Here is a 19,684-nt window from a genome sequence, read left to right on the forward strand (position 1 = left end):
TGAGACAGAGAACTGAAAACACAAGAAGAAGGTGAGGAGGTAGAAGTGAAGAGAGGATGGTATTTACACACAGCTACAAACATGTAGACGCCAAAATAAGCAAACAGAATAAATAAATTCAAATTGTTGGGTGCCAAAGCAATATTTGAGCTACATGATGAATTCAGAGGGCTATGTTATTAATTATTTATATTGGATAAAATAAGAGATAGCTGATTGGACTTTGACATGGTGTCTAGCTGTGCTGACATTTCTCAACTTCGAACCTCTGAGCTCACAACCCCAGAGGGGCACCATCAGGACTGTCACTGGGTCAGCTCTGCCAGTCTCCCAGACCAATCAGTGTACACGTAACAGAGCAACTCCAAGCCTTCTATTTGGACAAGACTAGGTGCATCACCTCAACCACATTAATAAGGCATGGCTAAGTCATTGCATCTAATATGATCTTCTATAATAGGTTTCCAATTAAAATCACTAAAAACATACTAGTTAGTTACAGTTATAGAAATGACTGAGAGCAGAGACACTTGTTAGCTAAGGGGTAACATCAGTGTTCACTCATCTTTACTTACTTATTGAATCATTGCACTCCTTTACATGAACTTACATGACAAAGAGCCTACAGTCATCATGCTAGCAGGCCTGTGAGGCTTTACTTTGGCTCACATGGTCACAATGACAGTGTTAACATGCTGACATTTAGCATGTAATGTTTACCATGTTCATCATCTTGGCTGACCATGCTACCATGCTGGCATTTGATAATTAGCACTGAACAACTAGTACAACTGTGGCTGATGTAAATGTCATTTGTGTTTAAAAAAAATGTTGTCTGTCTACCTGTCTTTTGTCTGTCTGTCTTTTCCTGTGGTGATGGCACAAGAAGTTGAGATTAATCCCCTGGAAACCATTAATGAAGAATTTAGACTCATGTGAGTCACATGGCTCAGTTTGCTGCAAACTTTGCTGCATAAAAGTCTTCTCTAGATCCTCACTTTTTAAAGTTGACCACAGGGGTGGGCGATGTGGCGATCTTATATCGTGGATGATCTTTCTTTGGCATATAATCTACTTTTCATATGAATCTTAGAGATCAAATCTTTAAGGTGCTATATTTATGCGATATTAATTTTAAAAGATCAATCACTGCTAACCTATGGAAGCTGTGAAAGGCCAAAGACCACCTTAAGATAAAAAAGCTCGTAATCTCATGATTTCAACATGTTATCAGGAGAAAACTAATTTTTGTCATCCTGAGCTAACGAGATATTATCAGAAAAAAGTGATTATTTGTTATCCCGAGATAAAAAGAGAAAATGATTTTTTGTTTTCTAGTGATATTATCCTTTTATCTCGACATAATGGATTTTTGTTATTTTGATATTATGGCTGACTTTCCTGATATCTCAAGAGAACAAAAAATGATAATATCTCGTTCTCTCTAGATAACAAACTTTGTTATCTCGAGATGATGGGATAAAAAAATGTGATTATAGCATATATTGGCTTCTGTGCTAACCAGCCCTTTGTTAGCCCAGTATGTGCAGTCAACAACATGTTGATGACAGTCCTTGTTCTGTGAGTTAGGTGTAGCAACACATGTACCGCTGTTCTGCCTGAGCAGAACAAGAACCACCATCATTAGCTGCAGTCCAAAACAGTGGAGTTGCAGTCCCTCTGAGGGATGAGAGACCTGCCTGCAGACGGAGAAACAGGAGGAAGGATGAGCCAAGGCAGCTACTTAACTTACCAATTAAAATCCAAACAAATACTCCATATGAACTATGAAAGATACAGATCACAATTTCCGGTCAGGACTTTCACAATAAAATCAGAGCGGAAACAGGTTGCAAATTATGATCACATGATCTTTTGGCCAGATCACCCACCCCCTAGTTGACCATACTAGACTTTGGATCAGAGTGAATGATCTAAGATGAATTCTTTTATCTTCACTGATCATAACATTCTGCAAAGGGCAGCCCATTTTTCCTCCACATTAGCATCAGAGAACTGATGCCCTCCTTTTGTTCTTGCTATTCAAACATTTGAGTCCATACAGGCAATGTTGGATGAAGGCCTTACAAAAAAAAGTCTCTCTTTGCTGCTACTTAAATTTCAGAGTGAGGAACGCTTGACCGATCGAGCGAGGAATGCTCTGCCAATTGAAATTACTACCAAAGCCCCTGGAGCATTGATCTCAATTTCTGCAGGTTTGGGTAAACAGCACCTTATTCGCCTACAAATCAAATAATTAACACTTAAAACAGAACTGAGCCTCAGCAGGATCCAGGCCGGATGGTGCATTTAGTATGAGCCCAACGACAAGTTTGAACAGAGATATTGAGGAATAAAATGAGGAGCAGAGAAGGAGAAATGATCATTTGAACTCTGTCTGTCTGATCTCAGGGTGGGGAGGAGGTGCTCTCTGAATCACTAATGAGACATGCACCCATGGCCAGCAAAAGTGTGACATTGACACTCTCCTTCTCAGTACGTATGTCCTGCTTTCCCTTCTCTTGCTGTTTTGTGCGCTAGCTTCACTTTGTAATCTTTTCAGCTCTCACTTGTTTTCTTCTGGTATTGTGCTGTGTTCTGTTTTATTTATACACCTCTGATCTGTTTTCTTCTCTTGTACAGTGCTATGTCTCATACTGTTCCTTACTGTTCAGTTGTATTGTCCTCAATTAAACAAGGGGAACAAGTCATTGTACTGACAACCCATTCTCTGTATACGGCTGCGCCCGAGGCGCTTTCTCAGCAGAGGATCCTTTAGGAATAAGAGCACAGCTAAAGGTACAGGCAGATGAATATTCAACAAGCAAAAACAGACAGGCAGGCAGACAGAAAATGTAGATTTTAACAGACAACCAGACACCAGTGTGTTGTAGTTCATCCACCCACAGGCCAGAGGAGGTGGAGTACAGTACTGCCACAGAAGTGAGCAGCTACAGTCTTGACCTATGATTTCTCCTGAGACTTCCTGACCTTTCAGTGTAGGAAGTTTGACCATAGTGCTTAATATGGTCAATCCATTACTGGCTTTAAGCTATCTAAAATGATTCATTATTAAAGGGACATACAAATGAAGGTCAATAGTTTGATTTAAGAAAGCTTTTATAGTCTTTCACAAAATAACCAGCACTGATAAAGCTATCTTTAAAGTGGCCTCAGAAAATATTCAGACTCTTTCCCTCTTTGCATATGTTTTTCCCCCATCAATCTACACTCGGTAACATATAATAACAGTAATAAGTAACAACATGTTGTTTTTCTTTTATATTTTTGCACATTTATTAAAAATCAAAAACTTAAATTTCTTAAAGAAATATTCAGACCCTTTGCTGTCACACAAATTGTGATCAGGTGCCTACTCTTTGTTTTAAATATCCCTGAAATGTGTCTAGAACTTAACTGGAGTCCACCTGTGGCAAACGGAATTGACTGGACACAGTTTAGAAAGGCATACAATGTGTATATAAGGTCTGACAATACACACTGCATGTCAAGACAAAAGCCATGAAGTTCAAGGAGCTCTCCGTAGATTGTTGCAATTAAATACAGCACAAGGCCAAGAAACCAATGAAACCATTTCTAAAGCACTGAGTCTTCCCAGGAGCACAGTGCCCTCAATAATATGATGTGATATGTGAAATGGAAGAAGTTTGGAACCACCAGGACTCTTCCTAGAGTCTCTGTCCAGACAAACTGAGCCAGGCAAGATAGCTCTTTGTCAGAGAGGTGCCCAAAAACTGAACAGTCACTCTAACAGAGCTTCAGAAGTCCTCTGCAAAGATGGGAGAACCTACCAGAAGGACGACTATCTCAGCACTATGTTGTGGTGTGGCCAGGCAAAAGCCACTCTTGAGTAAAAGGCATATGACAGGAGTTTGTCAAACAGTTTTTAAAGGACTCTGCTAGCATGAGGAAAACCATTCTCTGGTCTGTTGAGATAAAAACCCTTTACGCATAACTCCAATTACTATATATGGTGAACACCACTTATCACATGTCCAATACTATCGCAATTCTGAACCATGGTGGTGGCGCCACCACAGGGGATGGGGTGGGGGGGTTCTCAGCTGCAGGGACAAGGGCATTGGTCGGCACTGATGGAATGATGAATGCAAGAAAACACTGGAGTGGTTCAGGACTGTACTCAAGTGTCCCAGCCAAAGCCCAGACTTAAACACTGCAGAGAATCTGTGGAGAGACGTGATGATGGCAGTTAATAGATGCTTTCCATCCAATCAGATGAAGCTTGAGAGGATCTGCCAGGAAGAATTGGATAAACTGCTCAAATCCAGGTGTGCAAAGCTTCGACAGACTCAAAGTTGTAACTGCTGCCACACAGCCTTCTACAAGGCACTGAATTAAGGGTCTGAATACTTTTGTAAACGAGAGATGAAATGACAAAATTCTAAAAATATGTTTTCACTTGTCAGAGTTCATAGAAAACTGATCACAGCTGATTGTCCAGTGTACATGTCCGTGAGAAAATGTTCTGTGGACAGTACGAATGGTTCTGACAATTAAAATACACTCTTCAAATGCATAAAAGCAACAAATGAAGCTCATGTTACACCTCAACTCGTTGTTTACACACCACAAATGTGCACAAAAAACTGTTACAGGTGAAGTGGAAGATTTAGATAAAGCTGAGAAGCCTTAGCTAATAGGAGCCGCAAACAGTAATTATTACATCTAATTCAAACTGGTGTGTGATGGTAGCCTGAGGAAGCCTGAGTGTGCTAACACTGTCCCTGGGGTCTAACTATACACACTAATAAGTACAACAAGCCTCTAGGGATCAAATAACGCACTAATTATCAAAGAAGCATCTATTCTGGTGCACTATCCTCATACTGTGTGTGTGTATATATATGTGTTTGTGTGTCTGTGTGTGTGTGTGTGTGTGTGTGTGTGTGTGTGTGTGTGTATGTGTGAGTGAGTGAGAGAGCTTTACATTTTTCTGTGCCGTACTCTTACTCTTTTGTGGTGATGAGTTCTTAAACAGAAATAACTTGGCCATTCGTCCATCTTTGTAAATACTGTGCATAGTGAAGCAGTAAATTATTTAAAATAGTTTTTCCATGAACACACATACTTAGTATGCAATGTGTAGAACTGGGTTCCCAGCTGTCATGTGGTACCTTTTAAATACATAACAATGTTTTTTCGGGTTTCAGGTTTTTCTCTCAGTAATCTCAGAGATTTTTTCTATTTCATTTTGAAGTTTTCTAGTGGGGCGGTGGTATGGGATGGGGTAAAGTGGTTTTTTAGATGTCACCATGATGGTTATTGGGTTGAAAAAATGGTGGGGCATATATTACAGGATCGATCTCTGGATTACATGAATCGATATTGGATTATTCAAAAGAAGATCGATTTGAATCGGATAATTTTTTCAACCCAGCCCAGATGCACAGTATTCTGTATGTCGATGTGCACAGCTGTACAGTCTATATGTTAAAATAATGAGACAAAGACAATAAAAACATTTGATCACAAGTGTAAGAAGCTGACTACTCCTGGGCGCTGTTTTTGCCAGTGTGCGATTCCCACATTGCCATGTGTTTTATTGATATATTACTCCAATTATGTCCTTATAACTGTATGTGTAACTTGGAGAAGATGCAATAGGTACCTAGTAAGGCCATGAAGCAGATACAGATTGCGAAGAGAGAGCTGAAGCTCAGACCCACGTCCTCCCTGTAGATGGCCAGTGGTGTCTCACAGTGGCGTCCTCTGTAACCCTCAGGGCAGTGACAGGTGAATTTGGAGGGTGACTGAGCCACACAGGTTCCCCTGTGACAAGGCCGCGTGGCACAGAGAGTGTAGACACAGGACTTTCTGGACCCGTTCACACGGATCATGTGACCAGGAGGACATCTGCAAAGAAGGGTTGGACAGGCACAACAGGGAAATGAACAAGAGAGTCATAAATGACATTTAGATTAAGATCACTTTGATGCACATGGCACCAGATTTGATTAGATCAATGTGTAATAATCCCTCTGAGGGACTGTGTCATCCAGAAGCAGTTACAGATGCATCAAAGAGAAAAAAACTGCATGTAAATGAGAGTAGAGGAACAAGGGGGATAAAACAAATCATACTGGACAGTTAAAGAATTAGAAAGTACAGTGAAGATGAGCACGAACATACAGGAAAAAAAAAAACAACGTGTGATTTAACAATGTTTATAACCATTTCCCAAGCGAAAAACATTGATAATTGTCCTTTAATCAGTGGTCTCAGACAGATGTACACCTCAATAGAGAATGAATCGAGGAGATGAAAATGCTGACTGTGGCAGTGGCAGTAACTAGGATGATTTTATGCAGACAGGGGCACATTTTCTGCCTCACTTCAGAAAGCACCACTATAATTAAAAGCTCATTTGGGTGTAACAGCTCAAACAAACATTTTATGAGCCCATTAATTCAGTATCCCATTCTGTGTGTATAGAGCAGCTCAAGGCTGTACATTTTGATGACATCAGAGATGAGTCTTGCCTCTGGTCTCTGGAGATTTGTTCATGCTTATAAATATTGACTCAACTTTGCTATGAAATAGCAACATTAAATTGAAAATGGCACGGCAATTTATCTCATAACTGTTCCTCTTCCGCCATAAAACTAATCCAGACAAGAGACTAAAAGGTTAATTTACTGAATCTTCTGCTAAACTGTCTCATGAATTATGTTCATGTGCGTTCATGTTTCAAAGGTTTGGGATTTTGGTTGAGTTGGCAGCATCTATATGCCTTGTCTCACAATAGTCCATTTAGGCATTTTAACTCTTGACGATGATCTTTCCCTCACCTTTGGTGTAACCTGTGTAGCTGGGGCTTTTGTGCACTAGTGGTTTTGCAGTGAGATGTTTGGATGAGTTTCTTCCTTCCTATGTTTCATATTTTAAGAGAATGTGCACATGAATGTACATGCATACACAAGGACATTGGTGATGTGATGCATTTTTGCTGACATAAGAAAACAGAAGAAAAAAAACAGCACCCTGAGTTGATATCCACAATGCAGGATTCAAAAATACACAGTAAATACTCAACTGTACAGCATGTGTTTGAAAGAGGGTCACAAACTGTAAAATATACTGTAGATTATTTGTAGTTAAAGTTATAATATGTAACTTTTCCACATTAAAATGTCTAAAACTAGGAGAAGCTTGTGGCAATGATGGCCAAGAAAACAACTGATCCCACGCTATTGCATGTCAACCAACGCCATATTTTGTTATTGTTTTGACTGAGAAGTGGCAGAAGTTACATATTGTGCCTTTAATAGGCTAAACCTTGTTGAAACATTGGCACAGTCCATTAAAGCTGAATTTTACCCTTTTTTTCCTCACTTGGGGGCAGCGGAACAAGCTGTAAACACATATTGTCATCATATAAAGCTATGGCAAGTTATGGCAAATGTGTAAGCAAACAGTTGCCTATGAGCTGTACTCATGCAGCACATTAGAATTCATGTGGAGCCGTGTTTCAGGCCAAGCTGCCAACAAACATAAGTCCAGTCTCATTTTCTCTAATTTTAACTCTACCAACTCCTGAGAAATAAAAATTTCTGACTCTTTAGCTCCTAAATGCTTCGCTCTGTTCAACAGCTAGTGGCTAACTTTGTCTGTCTGATGCTGTCAGTGCTGGTCAGGCAGTGTACAGTGGGTTTATCACAGGTTTTTCTCTGAAAACAGCTCCCTGCTGCTGCTGGTAATGGGGTTGATGAACGTGGTGAGACTGAAAGTGGTGTGCCAGAAGAAGAGAACACAGTGTAAAATTGTAAAATTTCCTTCTCTCTATCTGCAGTAGAACTGATTTTAGGCTTTCATTTATTGCTTTTACAGCAGCTCTTCAGTACATTTATTCTCATGAGAACCGTCTGGTGATTTCAGATAAGAACTGAGACTCAGTGTTGCTTTACTTTTGCCATAAGAGCCAATACAAAGTGGAGACAACCAAAGTCAGCATCATCTTTAAAATAACTGTTCAAATTATAAATTACTCTTCTTACTGCAGTTGTAAACGCCAACTATCTTGAAAATGTGAGGAAAAACACACACCTACTGTAGCAGTGTGAAGCACATTTTAAAAGGTAATTACCTGTGGGTGGAATTCTAATGCCGTAACAAAAGCTCAGCGATCAGCATTTATTATGCCTGGTTGGAGCCTGAGTAGGTGTTGAATACAGGACACCTGTCACTGAACTAGACAACAATGCTTCTCTTTTCTCTGCTCTCTCTTATTGTTACCTGTCATTAGTCATAACTGGGATAAGTGCTGTGATGAGTGTCTTATCAAAACCTAGGTGAGCATGCACGCACATTTACAGTAATTAGTGGCAGGTGTGGTGCTGTGGGAGTTTCCTTTGTAAACTAATCTTCAACATTATTTTGTTTTTGCCAAATTATATTTTTCAATTATCTTTTTTAATAATTGAAATTCTTTGTACTTTTTACAACAATGAGACTTAAGTTTCACACAGAACTAAACACAGGCTTTTCATTTGTACCTTATGATTTTGTCAGATGAAATTCTCTATTGTACTATCCATTTAATTTTAATTGGATAAATTAGCTGTTTCTGACCATCGATGTACACTCGATGTGACATGTGAAAACATGTTTTCATTCTTGTATTTAATTTTTAAATCACTGATATCTGTCATTTACAAAAGCAGTCAGACCTTTTGGTCTGGCACACCACAGTGTGATCTGGTGGATCCTCTTTGCTTTAATTATCACTGAAATGTGTCAAGAGTCCACTATGGCAAACTGAATAGGCTGGACACAGTTCAGAAAAGCACACTCTCCAACAATTCTCATTGCATGTCAGGACAAAGGCCAAGCCATGAAGTCCAACAAACTCTCTGTAGACCTCAGAGACAAAACTGGCGAGGCAAAGATCAGGGCAAGGGTATAAAATTAATTATAAAGGTTTGAGTCTTCCCAGGAGTGCAACTGAAGAAGTTTAGAACCATTGGCTGTCCAGCCAAACTAAGTAATCAGGCAAGAACAGCCTTGGACAGGGAGGAAACCAAAAACCCAACCTTCACTCTGATAGAGTTTCAGAAGTCCTCTGGAGAGATGGGAGAACCTTTTTTTGTTTAGAGCTACAAACCCAACACCAGGTACAGCTTATCACCTGACTTATACCTATGGTGAAGCATCGTGGTGGCAACATCATGCTATGTGGGAGTGCTTCTCAGTAGCTGGAATAGAAAAACTAATCAGAACTGAGGGAAGAATGAATGCAGCAAAATACAGAGAGGTCCTTGAGGAAAACCTGCTCCAGAATAAACTGCCTAAATCCAGGTGTGCATAGTTTGTAGAGATTTGCCAAACAAGACTGGAAGATGTAATTGTGGTCAAAGATTTTTTTTTTTTTTTATTGAATTAATGTTCTGGGTACTTTTGAAAATTGAATATTACATTTTTCTATTTTAAAGATTTTAATTTTTTTTGATAAATTTGTGATTAAAATAAACCAAAATGTTTTCTATTTGTCATTATGGGTTATTTAAAGCAACTTTACTATTAGAGATTGACTGGACAAGACGTGATAGAGACGAGAGTTAACCTTGGTGTTGCTTTCCACCACTGGGAGACAGCTCTTGGAGAGTGAAGGAATAAAGTTTGATGCTGAACTTGCAGCGTTTCTTCTAGACTGGTAAGTAAACAACTGTTAACTGCTAATGCTAGGTATGTAGAAACATTAAAACTTACAAATAGCTCCCGTAAAGTAGATAATTACAGAAAAAATATATTTGTGTTTTTTCTGTTTGAGGATTAGGAACTAATTAGAAAACTTTTTGGCAATGTACCACTATCATGGGTGACAAGGCTGGCTGGAGATGTGAAATATAAACTTCCCCAAAGCAAGTTAAGAGTGACCAGAGCCGCTATTGTTACTTAAATGTCGCTCTGGTGATATAGTAGCATTTTACCTCCCACACATTGGATGACTTAAACCTAAACAGGGTTTTTTCTAAGTAACCTCAGAATAATGTAGTTCCCTAACAATTTGCTCCTTGGCCTTGGAAACAGGAGGAAAATTTTACCACTCTAGATGGTAAGCTAGTTAGGCAGGAAACAATCACATGAGAGCAGATAAACATCCATACTTTACACTTTTGCTGTCATGATTTTGGTTTTATAAAGGCTAAAAATGACACCATCCTCCAAACAGGGTTAGCATTTGGAGAAATAAAAACCTTGAGAGATCTGGTGTGCTGGGTTTGATTAACTCTGACTTGACAATTGTTGTTCTGGGGAGGGCTTTAGTCAACAAATATTATAATAATACTAACAGCAAAAAGATTGGTGTTTATGTATGTGTTTTTGGGTAGAAGAATTATTTGCACTCTGTATGTCATTATTAGTCTATTTGACTGTGTGTCTTGAGAATGATTAAACACTCGGGCTTGGAGGACTTGCTGCCCACACTTATTGCTCTCTAATCATCTTCCAAGGTTCAGGTGAAATGTTGAAAAGATAAGGCAAACAAGTAAGTGGGGTGAGGATGGAGGGGGAGGCCGTGACTGTGCATGTGTGTGTTTCTATGTGTGTAATTGGTAGGTGTGTGTCAGTGGTACAGGGGTTAAAAAACTGAGCAGGACTAAGCAAGATGAGAGCCATACAAACCAAGAAATGGAGAGGCAGAGTGCGAGAATGAGAGCCATTAAAAAATAATAATAATAAAAAATAGGTTGGTGGATAGATGAATGTGGGTGAGTGGATCAGAGGAGTAGAAAAAAAGGAAAGTCAAATTAAAAACTAGGAGGCTGCAGAGACTGAGTGGAGGCTGATGTATCCAGTCGCAGAAAAACTGCTGAGATTAGTGTATGTGGATACGAGCACTCTGTGTTTGATTCAGTCTGTGTGCCACAGGAGAGCTTTGTTTGCTGCGCCTTTTCATTGCACGACATTTCCCATTTCCCGCTGACAAACAAACCCTCATACAGAAAGTAATTTTAGTAGTGCATGTGAAATGTTGATCAAGCAAAAGTGTGAATCCCATCAGGGTCAAAGGGCTGTGAAAATAATTTATTTTCTCCAACATTTTAGCTGTTAAACTTAATGACAGAGCAGGTGGGGTTCACTGCTTTATTCATTTTATCTTTTAAAGGGAGACATGGCTGTTGCTGAACATGCTGGGTCTTATGGGAGTTTTCACTTTTGAAAATCCCTCTGAAGCCACATTTAGACTCAGAAAATAATGAAAAAAAGGTCAAAAGGTGATTCTGGATCCAACTTTTTCCACAGTATACTCAGCCAGCAACTCACTGCATTAGCCAATCCTGATTAAGTCACAAATACTGAGGCAGAGAAGAAAGAATAAAGTTATTGCTGTAGTCACTACCTGCCAGAGTTGTACAATCCGCCCTCAAATAGTATAACCTGCTGCCCCTGTATCATTGCGTTTGATAAGCCTTAAATCTGGCCTTTCTCAGTTGCACAGTATTTCATCCTCTCACCAATAACTGGGTCTCCCTGGTCTACATCCATGTTTATAAAATTGATTTTAAAGATTTGGTATGTTTGGAGTTTATTTGGACAGTTCTGCCAAAATCTAGTGGACTGCTGCACCCACAGATGTGCAGTCATGCAGTGGCCAAAACTAGAATTACCACCTTGCAGTTGTGTGCCTCCACGAACCAGCCAAGTATCAGGAAATATGGCTGCAATCTCCTCTTCCTGAGTTACAGCATTGTATAATGGCCAGAGGTGTTTTTGAAGAACATTATGATGTCACAGTGAAGTTTACCTTTAATATTGGATATCAGTTGTCATTGCTTCATATTTTTATCTTATTAGATATTTGTGTTAAATTGTGTCATTATTAGCGTGTGAATTTGTTATGGCCAAAAAGGTGTTTTGTGATGTAACAGTGACCTTTGACCTTTGACTACCAAAATCTAATCAGTTCATCTTCTAGTCCAAGTGAATGTTTGTGCCAAATGTAATGAAACTTCCTCTTGACATTCATGCAACATGGCATTCACAAGAATGTGAGGTCACCGTGACCTTGAACCTTGGCCTTTGCCCACAAAAATGTGATCAGTTGATCCTTGAGTTCAGGAAGAAAGAAGGAATTTCCTCAAGGCAGTCTTCAGATAACACATTCAAGAGGATAAAAACATGTTTTGTGAGGTCACGGTGAGCTTGACCTTTGACCGCTTAAATTCAATTAGCTCATCCTTGAGTCCACTTGGCCATTTGTGTCACATTTAAAGGGATTCCTATGAGGAGTTCAGGAGTTATTGCGTTCACAAGGCTCAAACCGTGCTTGTGAGCTCACCATGAACTTGACCTTTGACGACCAAAATCAAATCAATTCATCCTTGAGTCCAAGTGAATATTTGTGACAAATTTTTATAAATTCACTCAAGGTGTTACTGAGACATCGTGTTAACAAGAATGGGACGGACAACCTGAAAGTGCAATGCCTCTGGCCCTAACTATCGCCGGCAAAGATGCACAATTAATGTGTGATGTCATAGGACGCACTGACTGACTTTGAAGCTACTCCACAGTATTTCTCCTCCTTCAGTTCAGCAGTTGTGAAACTGTGCTGATGTGAGCTCACATGACACCCTGCCCATGACTAGGAGGTTAAATGAGTTTAGTTGTTCATTTATTTTTTCAAAGAGAAGATATTAAATTCAAAAGAAAACAAGACGAACACATCATTTGTGATGACCTTCAGCCACTGCGGCACTTAGACATCGCCTGGCAGTCAAGTCACCTCACATTTTTATCAGTTGAGCCTGTGGGTTTCAATCAAGAAACTGAGCAGTGAGGCACTATAAAAACAAATTAATTTAAGCTTCGTATGTACACTAACATCCACAGCCCTGAAAATATGGCTGACCAGGCAATGACGAAGAAAAAAGTAAATAAGAAAGAAAGCTGTTAAGACAGAATGTGCTACAGTCAATCCAGCTTTTATCAAGAGTGACTGTCCTTAAACCTTAGGTAGAGTAAAATTCCTCTGAGCTGCTGACACCATCAGTAATCACCACAAAACAGCAGTGATTTACTTTTACTCCTAGGACTAGACTCTTTAAATGCTGGATCCTATACTTCCCATAATGCAACTTCATAGCACATTTTGGATAGACCTGGTAAATACCCACAGCTTTTAAAAAAACTGCACATCATAGTTTTTATGGCAGGCTTTCTGTTATAAATGTGTTGTTACTAAAGCCAATCCCAGACTTAAGAGTGCTCACACCAGAGCCAAACAAATTTGTATACCACTGTTCTCAGAGGCTAAGAACCACTTCTCAGGACAAAGTAAACTGATCCTTGTGTAAAATCTGCGGTTTACTGTCTGAAGCCCTTTTCAGAAATGGAATCATCATCTTTCTTGTCTGTCTGTCAACTGTAATGTGACTTACAGCTTCATCCAGACATGATAGGAAAGCACTGTGAGCTGGCAAGAGGGAGCACAGAGTGAAAGACAGCAAAAGAGAGAGGGAGAGAAAACACTTCAAATCACACACTTGACATTTTTGTGTTTTGTTTTTTTTTATCAAAGGGGAGTAAAAATGTTATGACAGCAGGATGAAGACATTTTTTTTGTGCTTTCACAGGCTGGATCTGAGATAGATTTTAACGTTTCTATTTGAAGCTTTAATTAATGACCATTGTCATGAGCACATGGTACTACCCTGGTCATCTGCTTCTCACACTGAACCCACTAGTATATTGTCACATCAGTTTTATCATTTAATGTTATTAGAGAGCTGCTGTCTGTTTTATGTAAGCGACAACCTGCTGAAAAATGAAGACAACAAAGAAGTTTCAAAAATTGCAGTGCCTCTAGAGTCTGGCTCCAACAGTGAGCCAGTCCCCATAGACTTCCATGTTAAAATGTCCAACTTTACAGCAGGAATAAACATGTTTACAGCCTGGTACAAAAATGTTTTGTCTCTAGAGCTGATTCCTCCCTTCATGACAACTCTGCAGGGGTGAATTTTATGTAACTCACCAGTTTGAACGTTATTGAGGCTTAAAGTTATGTACAAGTGAGGGCCTGACTGCTCTGAGTGACAGGTGGGTGAGTGTAAGTTTGCCACAAACTGGCACGCACCAAAGTCTTAGCTCCACATATGCCCCACCTCTTTGTCCATTTGAAGCGGAGAAGCCCACTCTCAGCTTTAAAACCGCTCTTCAGAAACCTAAGAGTGACATCACGGACGCTACGCCCATCTTTATTTATAGTCTATGGTTTTGTGATATCCAACAGTGGACAGGCATTGAATGACAGGACATTCAGTCTTGTTCACATGCTGTATGTAAAATGTTCTGCTGAACATTTGTTCATTCATGCAAACAGTTGACGGGGAAGCAAGGTTTTCTGCTCTGGATGATCTTAATTAAGACTTGTTCCACACTGACAGCATTACAGAACTGATACTAGGCCCGCGCTGGTGAGATCGCTGCCATGACGTTAGGTAAAAATGACTCAAGCTCTTATTCAGACATGAGACAAACATTTCAAATTGCCATCACGTTTTTAATAGATAAGTCCCATCTGTCCCTGCATTGCAACTTGCTTGGTGAATGGTTTCTATTGTGGTAACCTGGTCTGTTTGTGCTATATGTCCAGTGGATGGTAAATGGTTGCTACATTTCCCTGCTGACAGCTCAAAAGCCTTAAGCACACGTGAGCAAATGCTTTTTGAGCCATAAACTGGTTGCCAGAAAATTTGCACAGGCATTTCATCAGTTTCAGAACAAATAAAGTTTGAGGGCTGCTTCTTCTTCTATAATTTCTTTTTTTTCTCAAGCAGGTCAGGGTCAGGGATATTTTAAAACACATTAATCTGCCCATAAACAAAAATAATACCAAGGTCAAAAGCTGAAAAATGGCTTTCGAGGTAGAGTGAGCTGGTTTAAATGTATGTGTCCTCATGCATTTGTGTCAAAATGATGAGTGTGTACATGGAACACATCCAAGTGTGAATGTGCTTCAAATGTGTAGTTACATTTAGCCTGTATGGGTTTGTGTGTGCATGTACCTGCATTCGTGCACTCTCCACAAGTCAACACAGGTGAATGGGGGGCTACATTGGTTCCTTTTGCAGGAGTCAGAGGAGCACCCAGGGGAGAGGCCTTGTACGCTGACCTGGGAAACCCCATCTCGTGTCTGGCTGTCCAGTGGCATATAGCGACCATTGAGGCGTAAATCCCTCATGCAGCCTGCAAGAAGAAAAATGGAAAACAGAATTCAGTGGAACAAATACACTGTTATCTACATTCCCCTGCACAGACACAAAATTTAATTATACAGAGCCTCGTGTACCCAGTGAGCAAATCAACAACATGTCCTTGATAGATTACTGGTTTCAATTCTAACACTTACAGCATATAGCCACTGTGGTTTTTAAGACCCACACCGCTGTGTCACATTCATTGCCATCCAAGGTTTAGCAAAGTATCTTTTTCAGTGGAAATTGGTGCATTGATCTTCTTATTGTGAAGTGTTTATTGCAGCATCTTAAAGTGCCATTCATACTGTTTTGAAGTACACTGAAGGCAAAGATTTGCATGCATGTACAATATCACATCAGGTTCTCCATGGTGCACTGATGACTGTGTTGTTTACACACGTCACCGCTCTGCTGGGTTACATGCCTGAGACACTTATCAAAGGGGAGTAAACATATCTGAAAGACTGTTTGAAAAGGCTGCACATAGAAAACACATTGTTCAACCAGAGAAACATTGCAAATAGAGACAAAATGCTTCCACTGGGAACAAACCTCTCTGAGTCTGGATCCTCCTGTTTATTACAGCTTGGATTTCACTTAGAGTTTAATTTCACTTAATACTTAGAGCTCATCAAAGTAATAACTGAGTTCAATGGACATGTTGACATTGCTAAAAAGAAGAATGAACGTTGGACGATCAGACAGACTTTAAACAAACCCACAGGTTAGCAAGATGTCTTTGAAAGAGAAAACAAAGGTCTAACCACTGTCAACGTCACAATTTATACGTGGACGGACTTCCCTGTTCAGCTTTAAACTAATGAAATTGCCACAGTTTAGTCTGTGGATTATTATGTAAATGGGGAATATGTACAGCAAAGACATTTTATGTCTACCTCCCCACAATGAAGCAGTGAGCTCAGAGCAGGAGGGAGTGGGGAGGGACTTTTTCATTGACCCATTACAACCAGTTGAATGTGAATATTTGAATTGATGGCCTTGTCCTGGTTATTATTTAATTGTCTCTGGCAGCCAGTATTGTTTTTTTCTCTTAATCTTAATTAATCTCAACTGATATTTTTTTACAGGGGCAGTGGCAGCAGCTGCTAATTTCAGTTGAGCAGTGTTGCACTTGATATGCTGGATATGTGTTGCAGTAGGTAGACTATGCCATGTGAGTGGAGCAAAAGACTCAAGCTGATTACCTGAACTACATATCAGCATCATTTGTGTGAGCTCAGCTCTCCTGAGCAACGACTCATTAATGGCCACAGCAGTTTGCTCACTTTTGATTCCAAATACATAATACAGAAAAATATTTTCCCTTTCTTTTGTTGTTTTTAACAGTCCACCTGATCTTTTTATATTCTGTTTGATCCTCTGATAAAGGAGGTTTCTCTTGTGTTGTAAAAAAAAAACGGAACTGTTCTTTAATTGAAATAAATTTTACTGACTTGAATCCTCTAAGAGCAACTCTGAAATAAATGACATTAATGTTACAAGACGTCTGGCTACACAGCCGCGCGCACACACACACACACACACACACACACACACACACACTTATCCTTGTTTTACTATATTTATGGGTACCCGTCACTGAAATACTCCATACCATATCCCCTTACCCGAACCTTAACCATAACATTGCCTCACCCTAACCTGCTGCTAAACCAAGTCTTAACCCTCACACACATGCAGGCACACACGTACACTTTCCCTGCCATCATCTATCACATCTGCCTCTTTTGAAGGGAAATGCTTTTAAAGTCCATTTAATAAACACATGCATTGTCTTTTACTGCCTGAGGCACAGCTGTCTACACCTCTCACTGTCTAACTCCGGGGAGCTCTCTCTCTCTCTCTCTCACTTTCTATCTGTGTCTCTCTATAGTTCTGACCTCTTCCTCTCTCTATCATCATACAGTATTCTTCCTTTTTCTAGTTTCTATGTATCCTCCCCCAAACTCTGTCTGTCTGAATCTTTGTTCACATGTGCAGCCCTTCTTCTCTCTCTGTCTCTCTTATACAACAACCAACTGAAAAGTATGTATCAGTATGTTTGGTAAATTAATTATTTCAGACTGAATGTCATTTGTAACCTAAGCCTCAGAGCAAACCATCAGTCAGCGTGTGCCTGTGCCCTTTGCGTGGGTTTATTCATAAGAGAGGAAGTGGAGTTGGTGTTGTTCCACCTAGCAGTTTTTGAAAAATAGTTTGGGAAATAAGCTTATCTTCATTGAGCAGTAAATATGAAGCAAAAGCCTTTTTTAGTTTCGATGCTCAAAAACCCAGCAGAGTTCATGAGTTTTTCTCACCAGTAAGGGAAGATTACAACAGGGACTGACTCACTGACCCAAGTTAGCTGCAACCTTAGTGAGTGAGTGAGTGTCCAGCCCACTGTCTGGAGGCTTTAACAAAACTCTTCTCAGCACATTTCAGGAGGACCAATCTATTACACAAGAATTTGATAATGCTACAGAAAACCCTACAAAGAGACAGTTGTCAGTCTCTTCAGCAATGATTGAATGAAAAAAAAAAATGAGAAGAGAAGGTACAGAAGATGGTGACCATTCGTGAAGCTGAATTATTGTGTTTGCTTGCTTTTCCGACCTTGACAACTGGGACACTGACGATGGAAGCAGAGGAGAGTGCTGATTTATGTAGCTGCTTTTATTTCAGCTGTGGTCAGTGAAGCTGCCAGGAAGATGATCTGGATGTGGGGACGCAGTCAAGACTGGTCGGAGAGGATAGTGACAGGGACCATTACAGATGAAGACTGGGTGTCAAACCTTCCTATGCACCATCATAGGCTAATGGCCGCTAGCTGTCTAGCTGCTGCATTGCTGATTTCAAACAGCTGTTGCCCGATAATGAATTTCCGCCCATGTTGTTTAATAACGCATCTGCATTTAGACTTGTGTTCAATGTGGTTACAATGCATCTCTGACCACCTTCTGAGGTAGTTTGGCTGATCGGTGTGAAGGGACCACAATCTTTCCTTAAACCTAACCCAACCCAACTGTTTTGCAGTGACTTGTAATGGTTCGGGACAAATTAGGTTGTCCTACCTATATTATTAACACACTTCTGTGTATGATTCTAGAGTTAATAATCAAAATATTTTATCATTTAAGTTGGAAGATTTAAAACATCCTGAAGATGAAATCAGGTAACAGAGGGCATAAACTTGTCCAGATCTATTTATAGTATTACATAGTTGCAATAGCCATAAAAAATGTCTAAAAGCAACTAGACTTATGTTATGTATTTTTTGAGTTGCATACTTACATTTATTTTATACAAATTTTAGACTACAAAAATATATAATTTTAATCATTGTAACTGTCGGTTTTATTTGGTCATCCTATCCTCTATGCACATTCATTGGTTGTCTGTTTCTACCAGTTTTAATCCCCCAGTTTATGGAGAGGAGGAGACCTCTGTGGATAATTCAGCTCCTGGTAAAAACCTCCTGAACATCTGACATTGAAGGAATCCAAACCAGGAGAAACTGGCAATGGCAGTGAAGACAACAACTCCCATGATCCCTTGCTATCTTTTGTTATGCTACCTTTTGTTATTGTTTTGATTAAGAGACCCCTAGTGGCATAAGTTACATACTGTGCATTTAACTACTCAATATATTGAATAAATGTTCTTTAGAGTCATAATGCATGATCTTGTGTTTATTGTACAGTACAAAAAATAATAAGAGGTCAACTTTAAGACAGTGTTGTCAGATAAAGACATATTGTTTCAATTACTGATACCAAATTTGACAGTTGTTGTTTTGAGGTCATATCAGCGTTCTCTAACTTAAACATGCCCACATGAACACACAAACACACACACACACACACACACACACACACACACACACACACACACACACACACACACACACTCCCTTGTGACCCAGCTGAGGGGATGGACATTGTCTCAGCTAACAATGAAGATGCATTTAGGTGAATTAGCCATTAAACTGTCATATCAATCATTCATCACCAGATAAAAACATCACAATTCTCCATAGAAATTGTATGAATAGATAAAAAGGGCCTATTTCTGGCAGCACTTTTCAAGAGGAATACTTAAGGAATACTTAAACTGTCTCACATGTCGTCTCACAAGGACACACAACCTTTTTCACTTTACCCTGCCACACGTCAAACACATCACATCCCAACACACACACAGGTTCTTATTCTACTGTTTCAAACTGTGCAATTACACCATATACTGACACATTTATATTTATATTGTATATTTTAACTATCTTACTTTAAATTGTAGTTCTATTTTTTATTTATATATCACAGTGTAAGGACACAGTTTTACATTTTAAGTTGATATTTTATCTTTATCTTTTTATGTTTTTATCTTTATAATCTCATTTCTTATTCTCTGTTCTTGAGGGAGAAATAGTAACGTAACCAAAT

At 39.5% G+C, this 19,684-nt stretch overlaps 1 protein-coding gene across 1 annotated transcript in view; it reads right to left on the reverse strand.

Moving 5' to 3' along the window:
• LOC139627414 (neural-cadherin) overlaps positions 1-19,684 on the reverse strand; it is a 245,134-nt gene that overhangs the window by 21,836 nt on the left and 203,614 nt on the right. Inside the window, exons 33-34 of the mRNA XM_071488143.1 lie at positions 15,051-15,231; positions 5,651-5,895 (exon numbers count right to left, since the gene is read on the reverse strand). Coding sequence (XP_071344244.1) covers positions 5,651-5,895; positions 15,051-15,231 — 426 coding nt within the window. The remainder of the gene's footprint in view (positions 1-5,650; positions 5,896-15,050; positions 15,232-19,684) is intronic.

The sequence above is a fragment of the Trachinotus anak genome, unplaced genomic scaffold, assembly GCF_046630095.1.
Source record: "Trachinotus anak isolate AG129_WGS33_773 ecotype Australia unplaced genomic scaffold, CSIRO_AGI_Tana_v1 ptg000011l, whole genome shotgun sequence".
In the NCBI taxonomy this organism is placed as follows: Eukaryota; Metazoa; Chordata; class Actinopteri; order Carangiformes; family Carangidae; genus Trachinotus; species Trachinotus anak.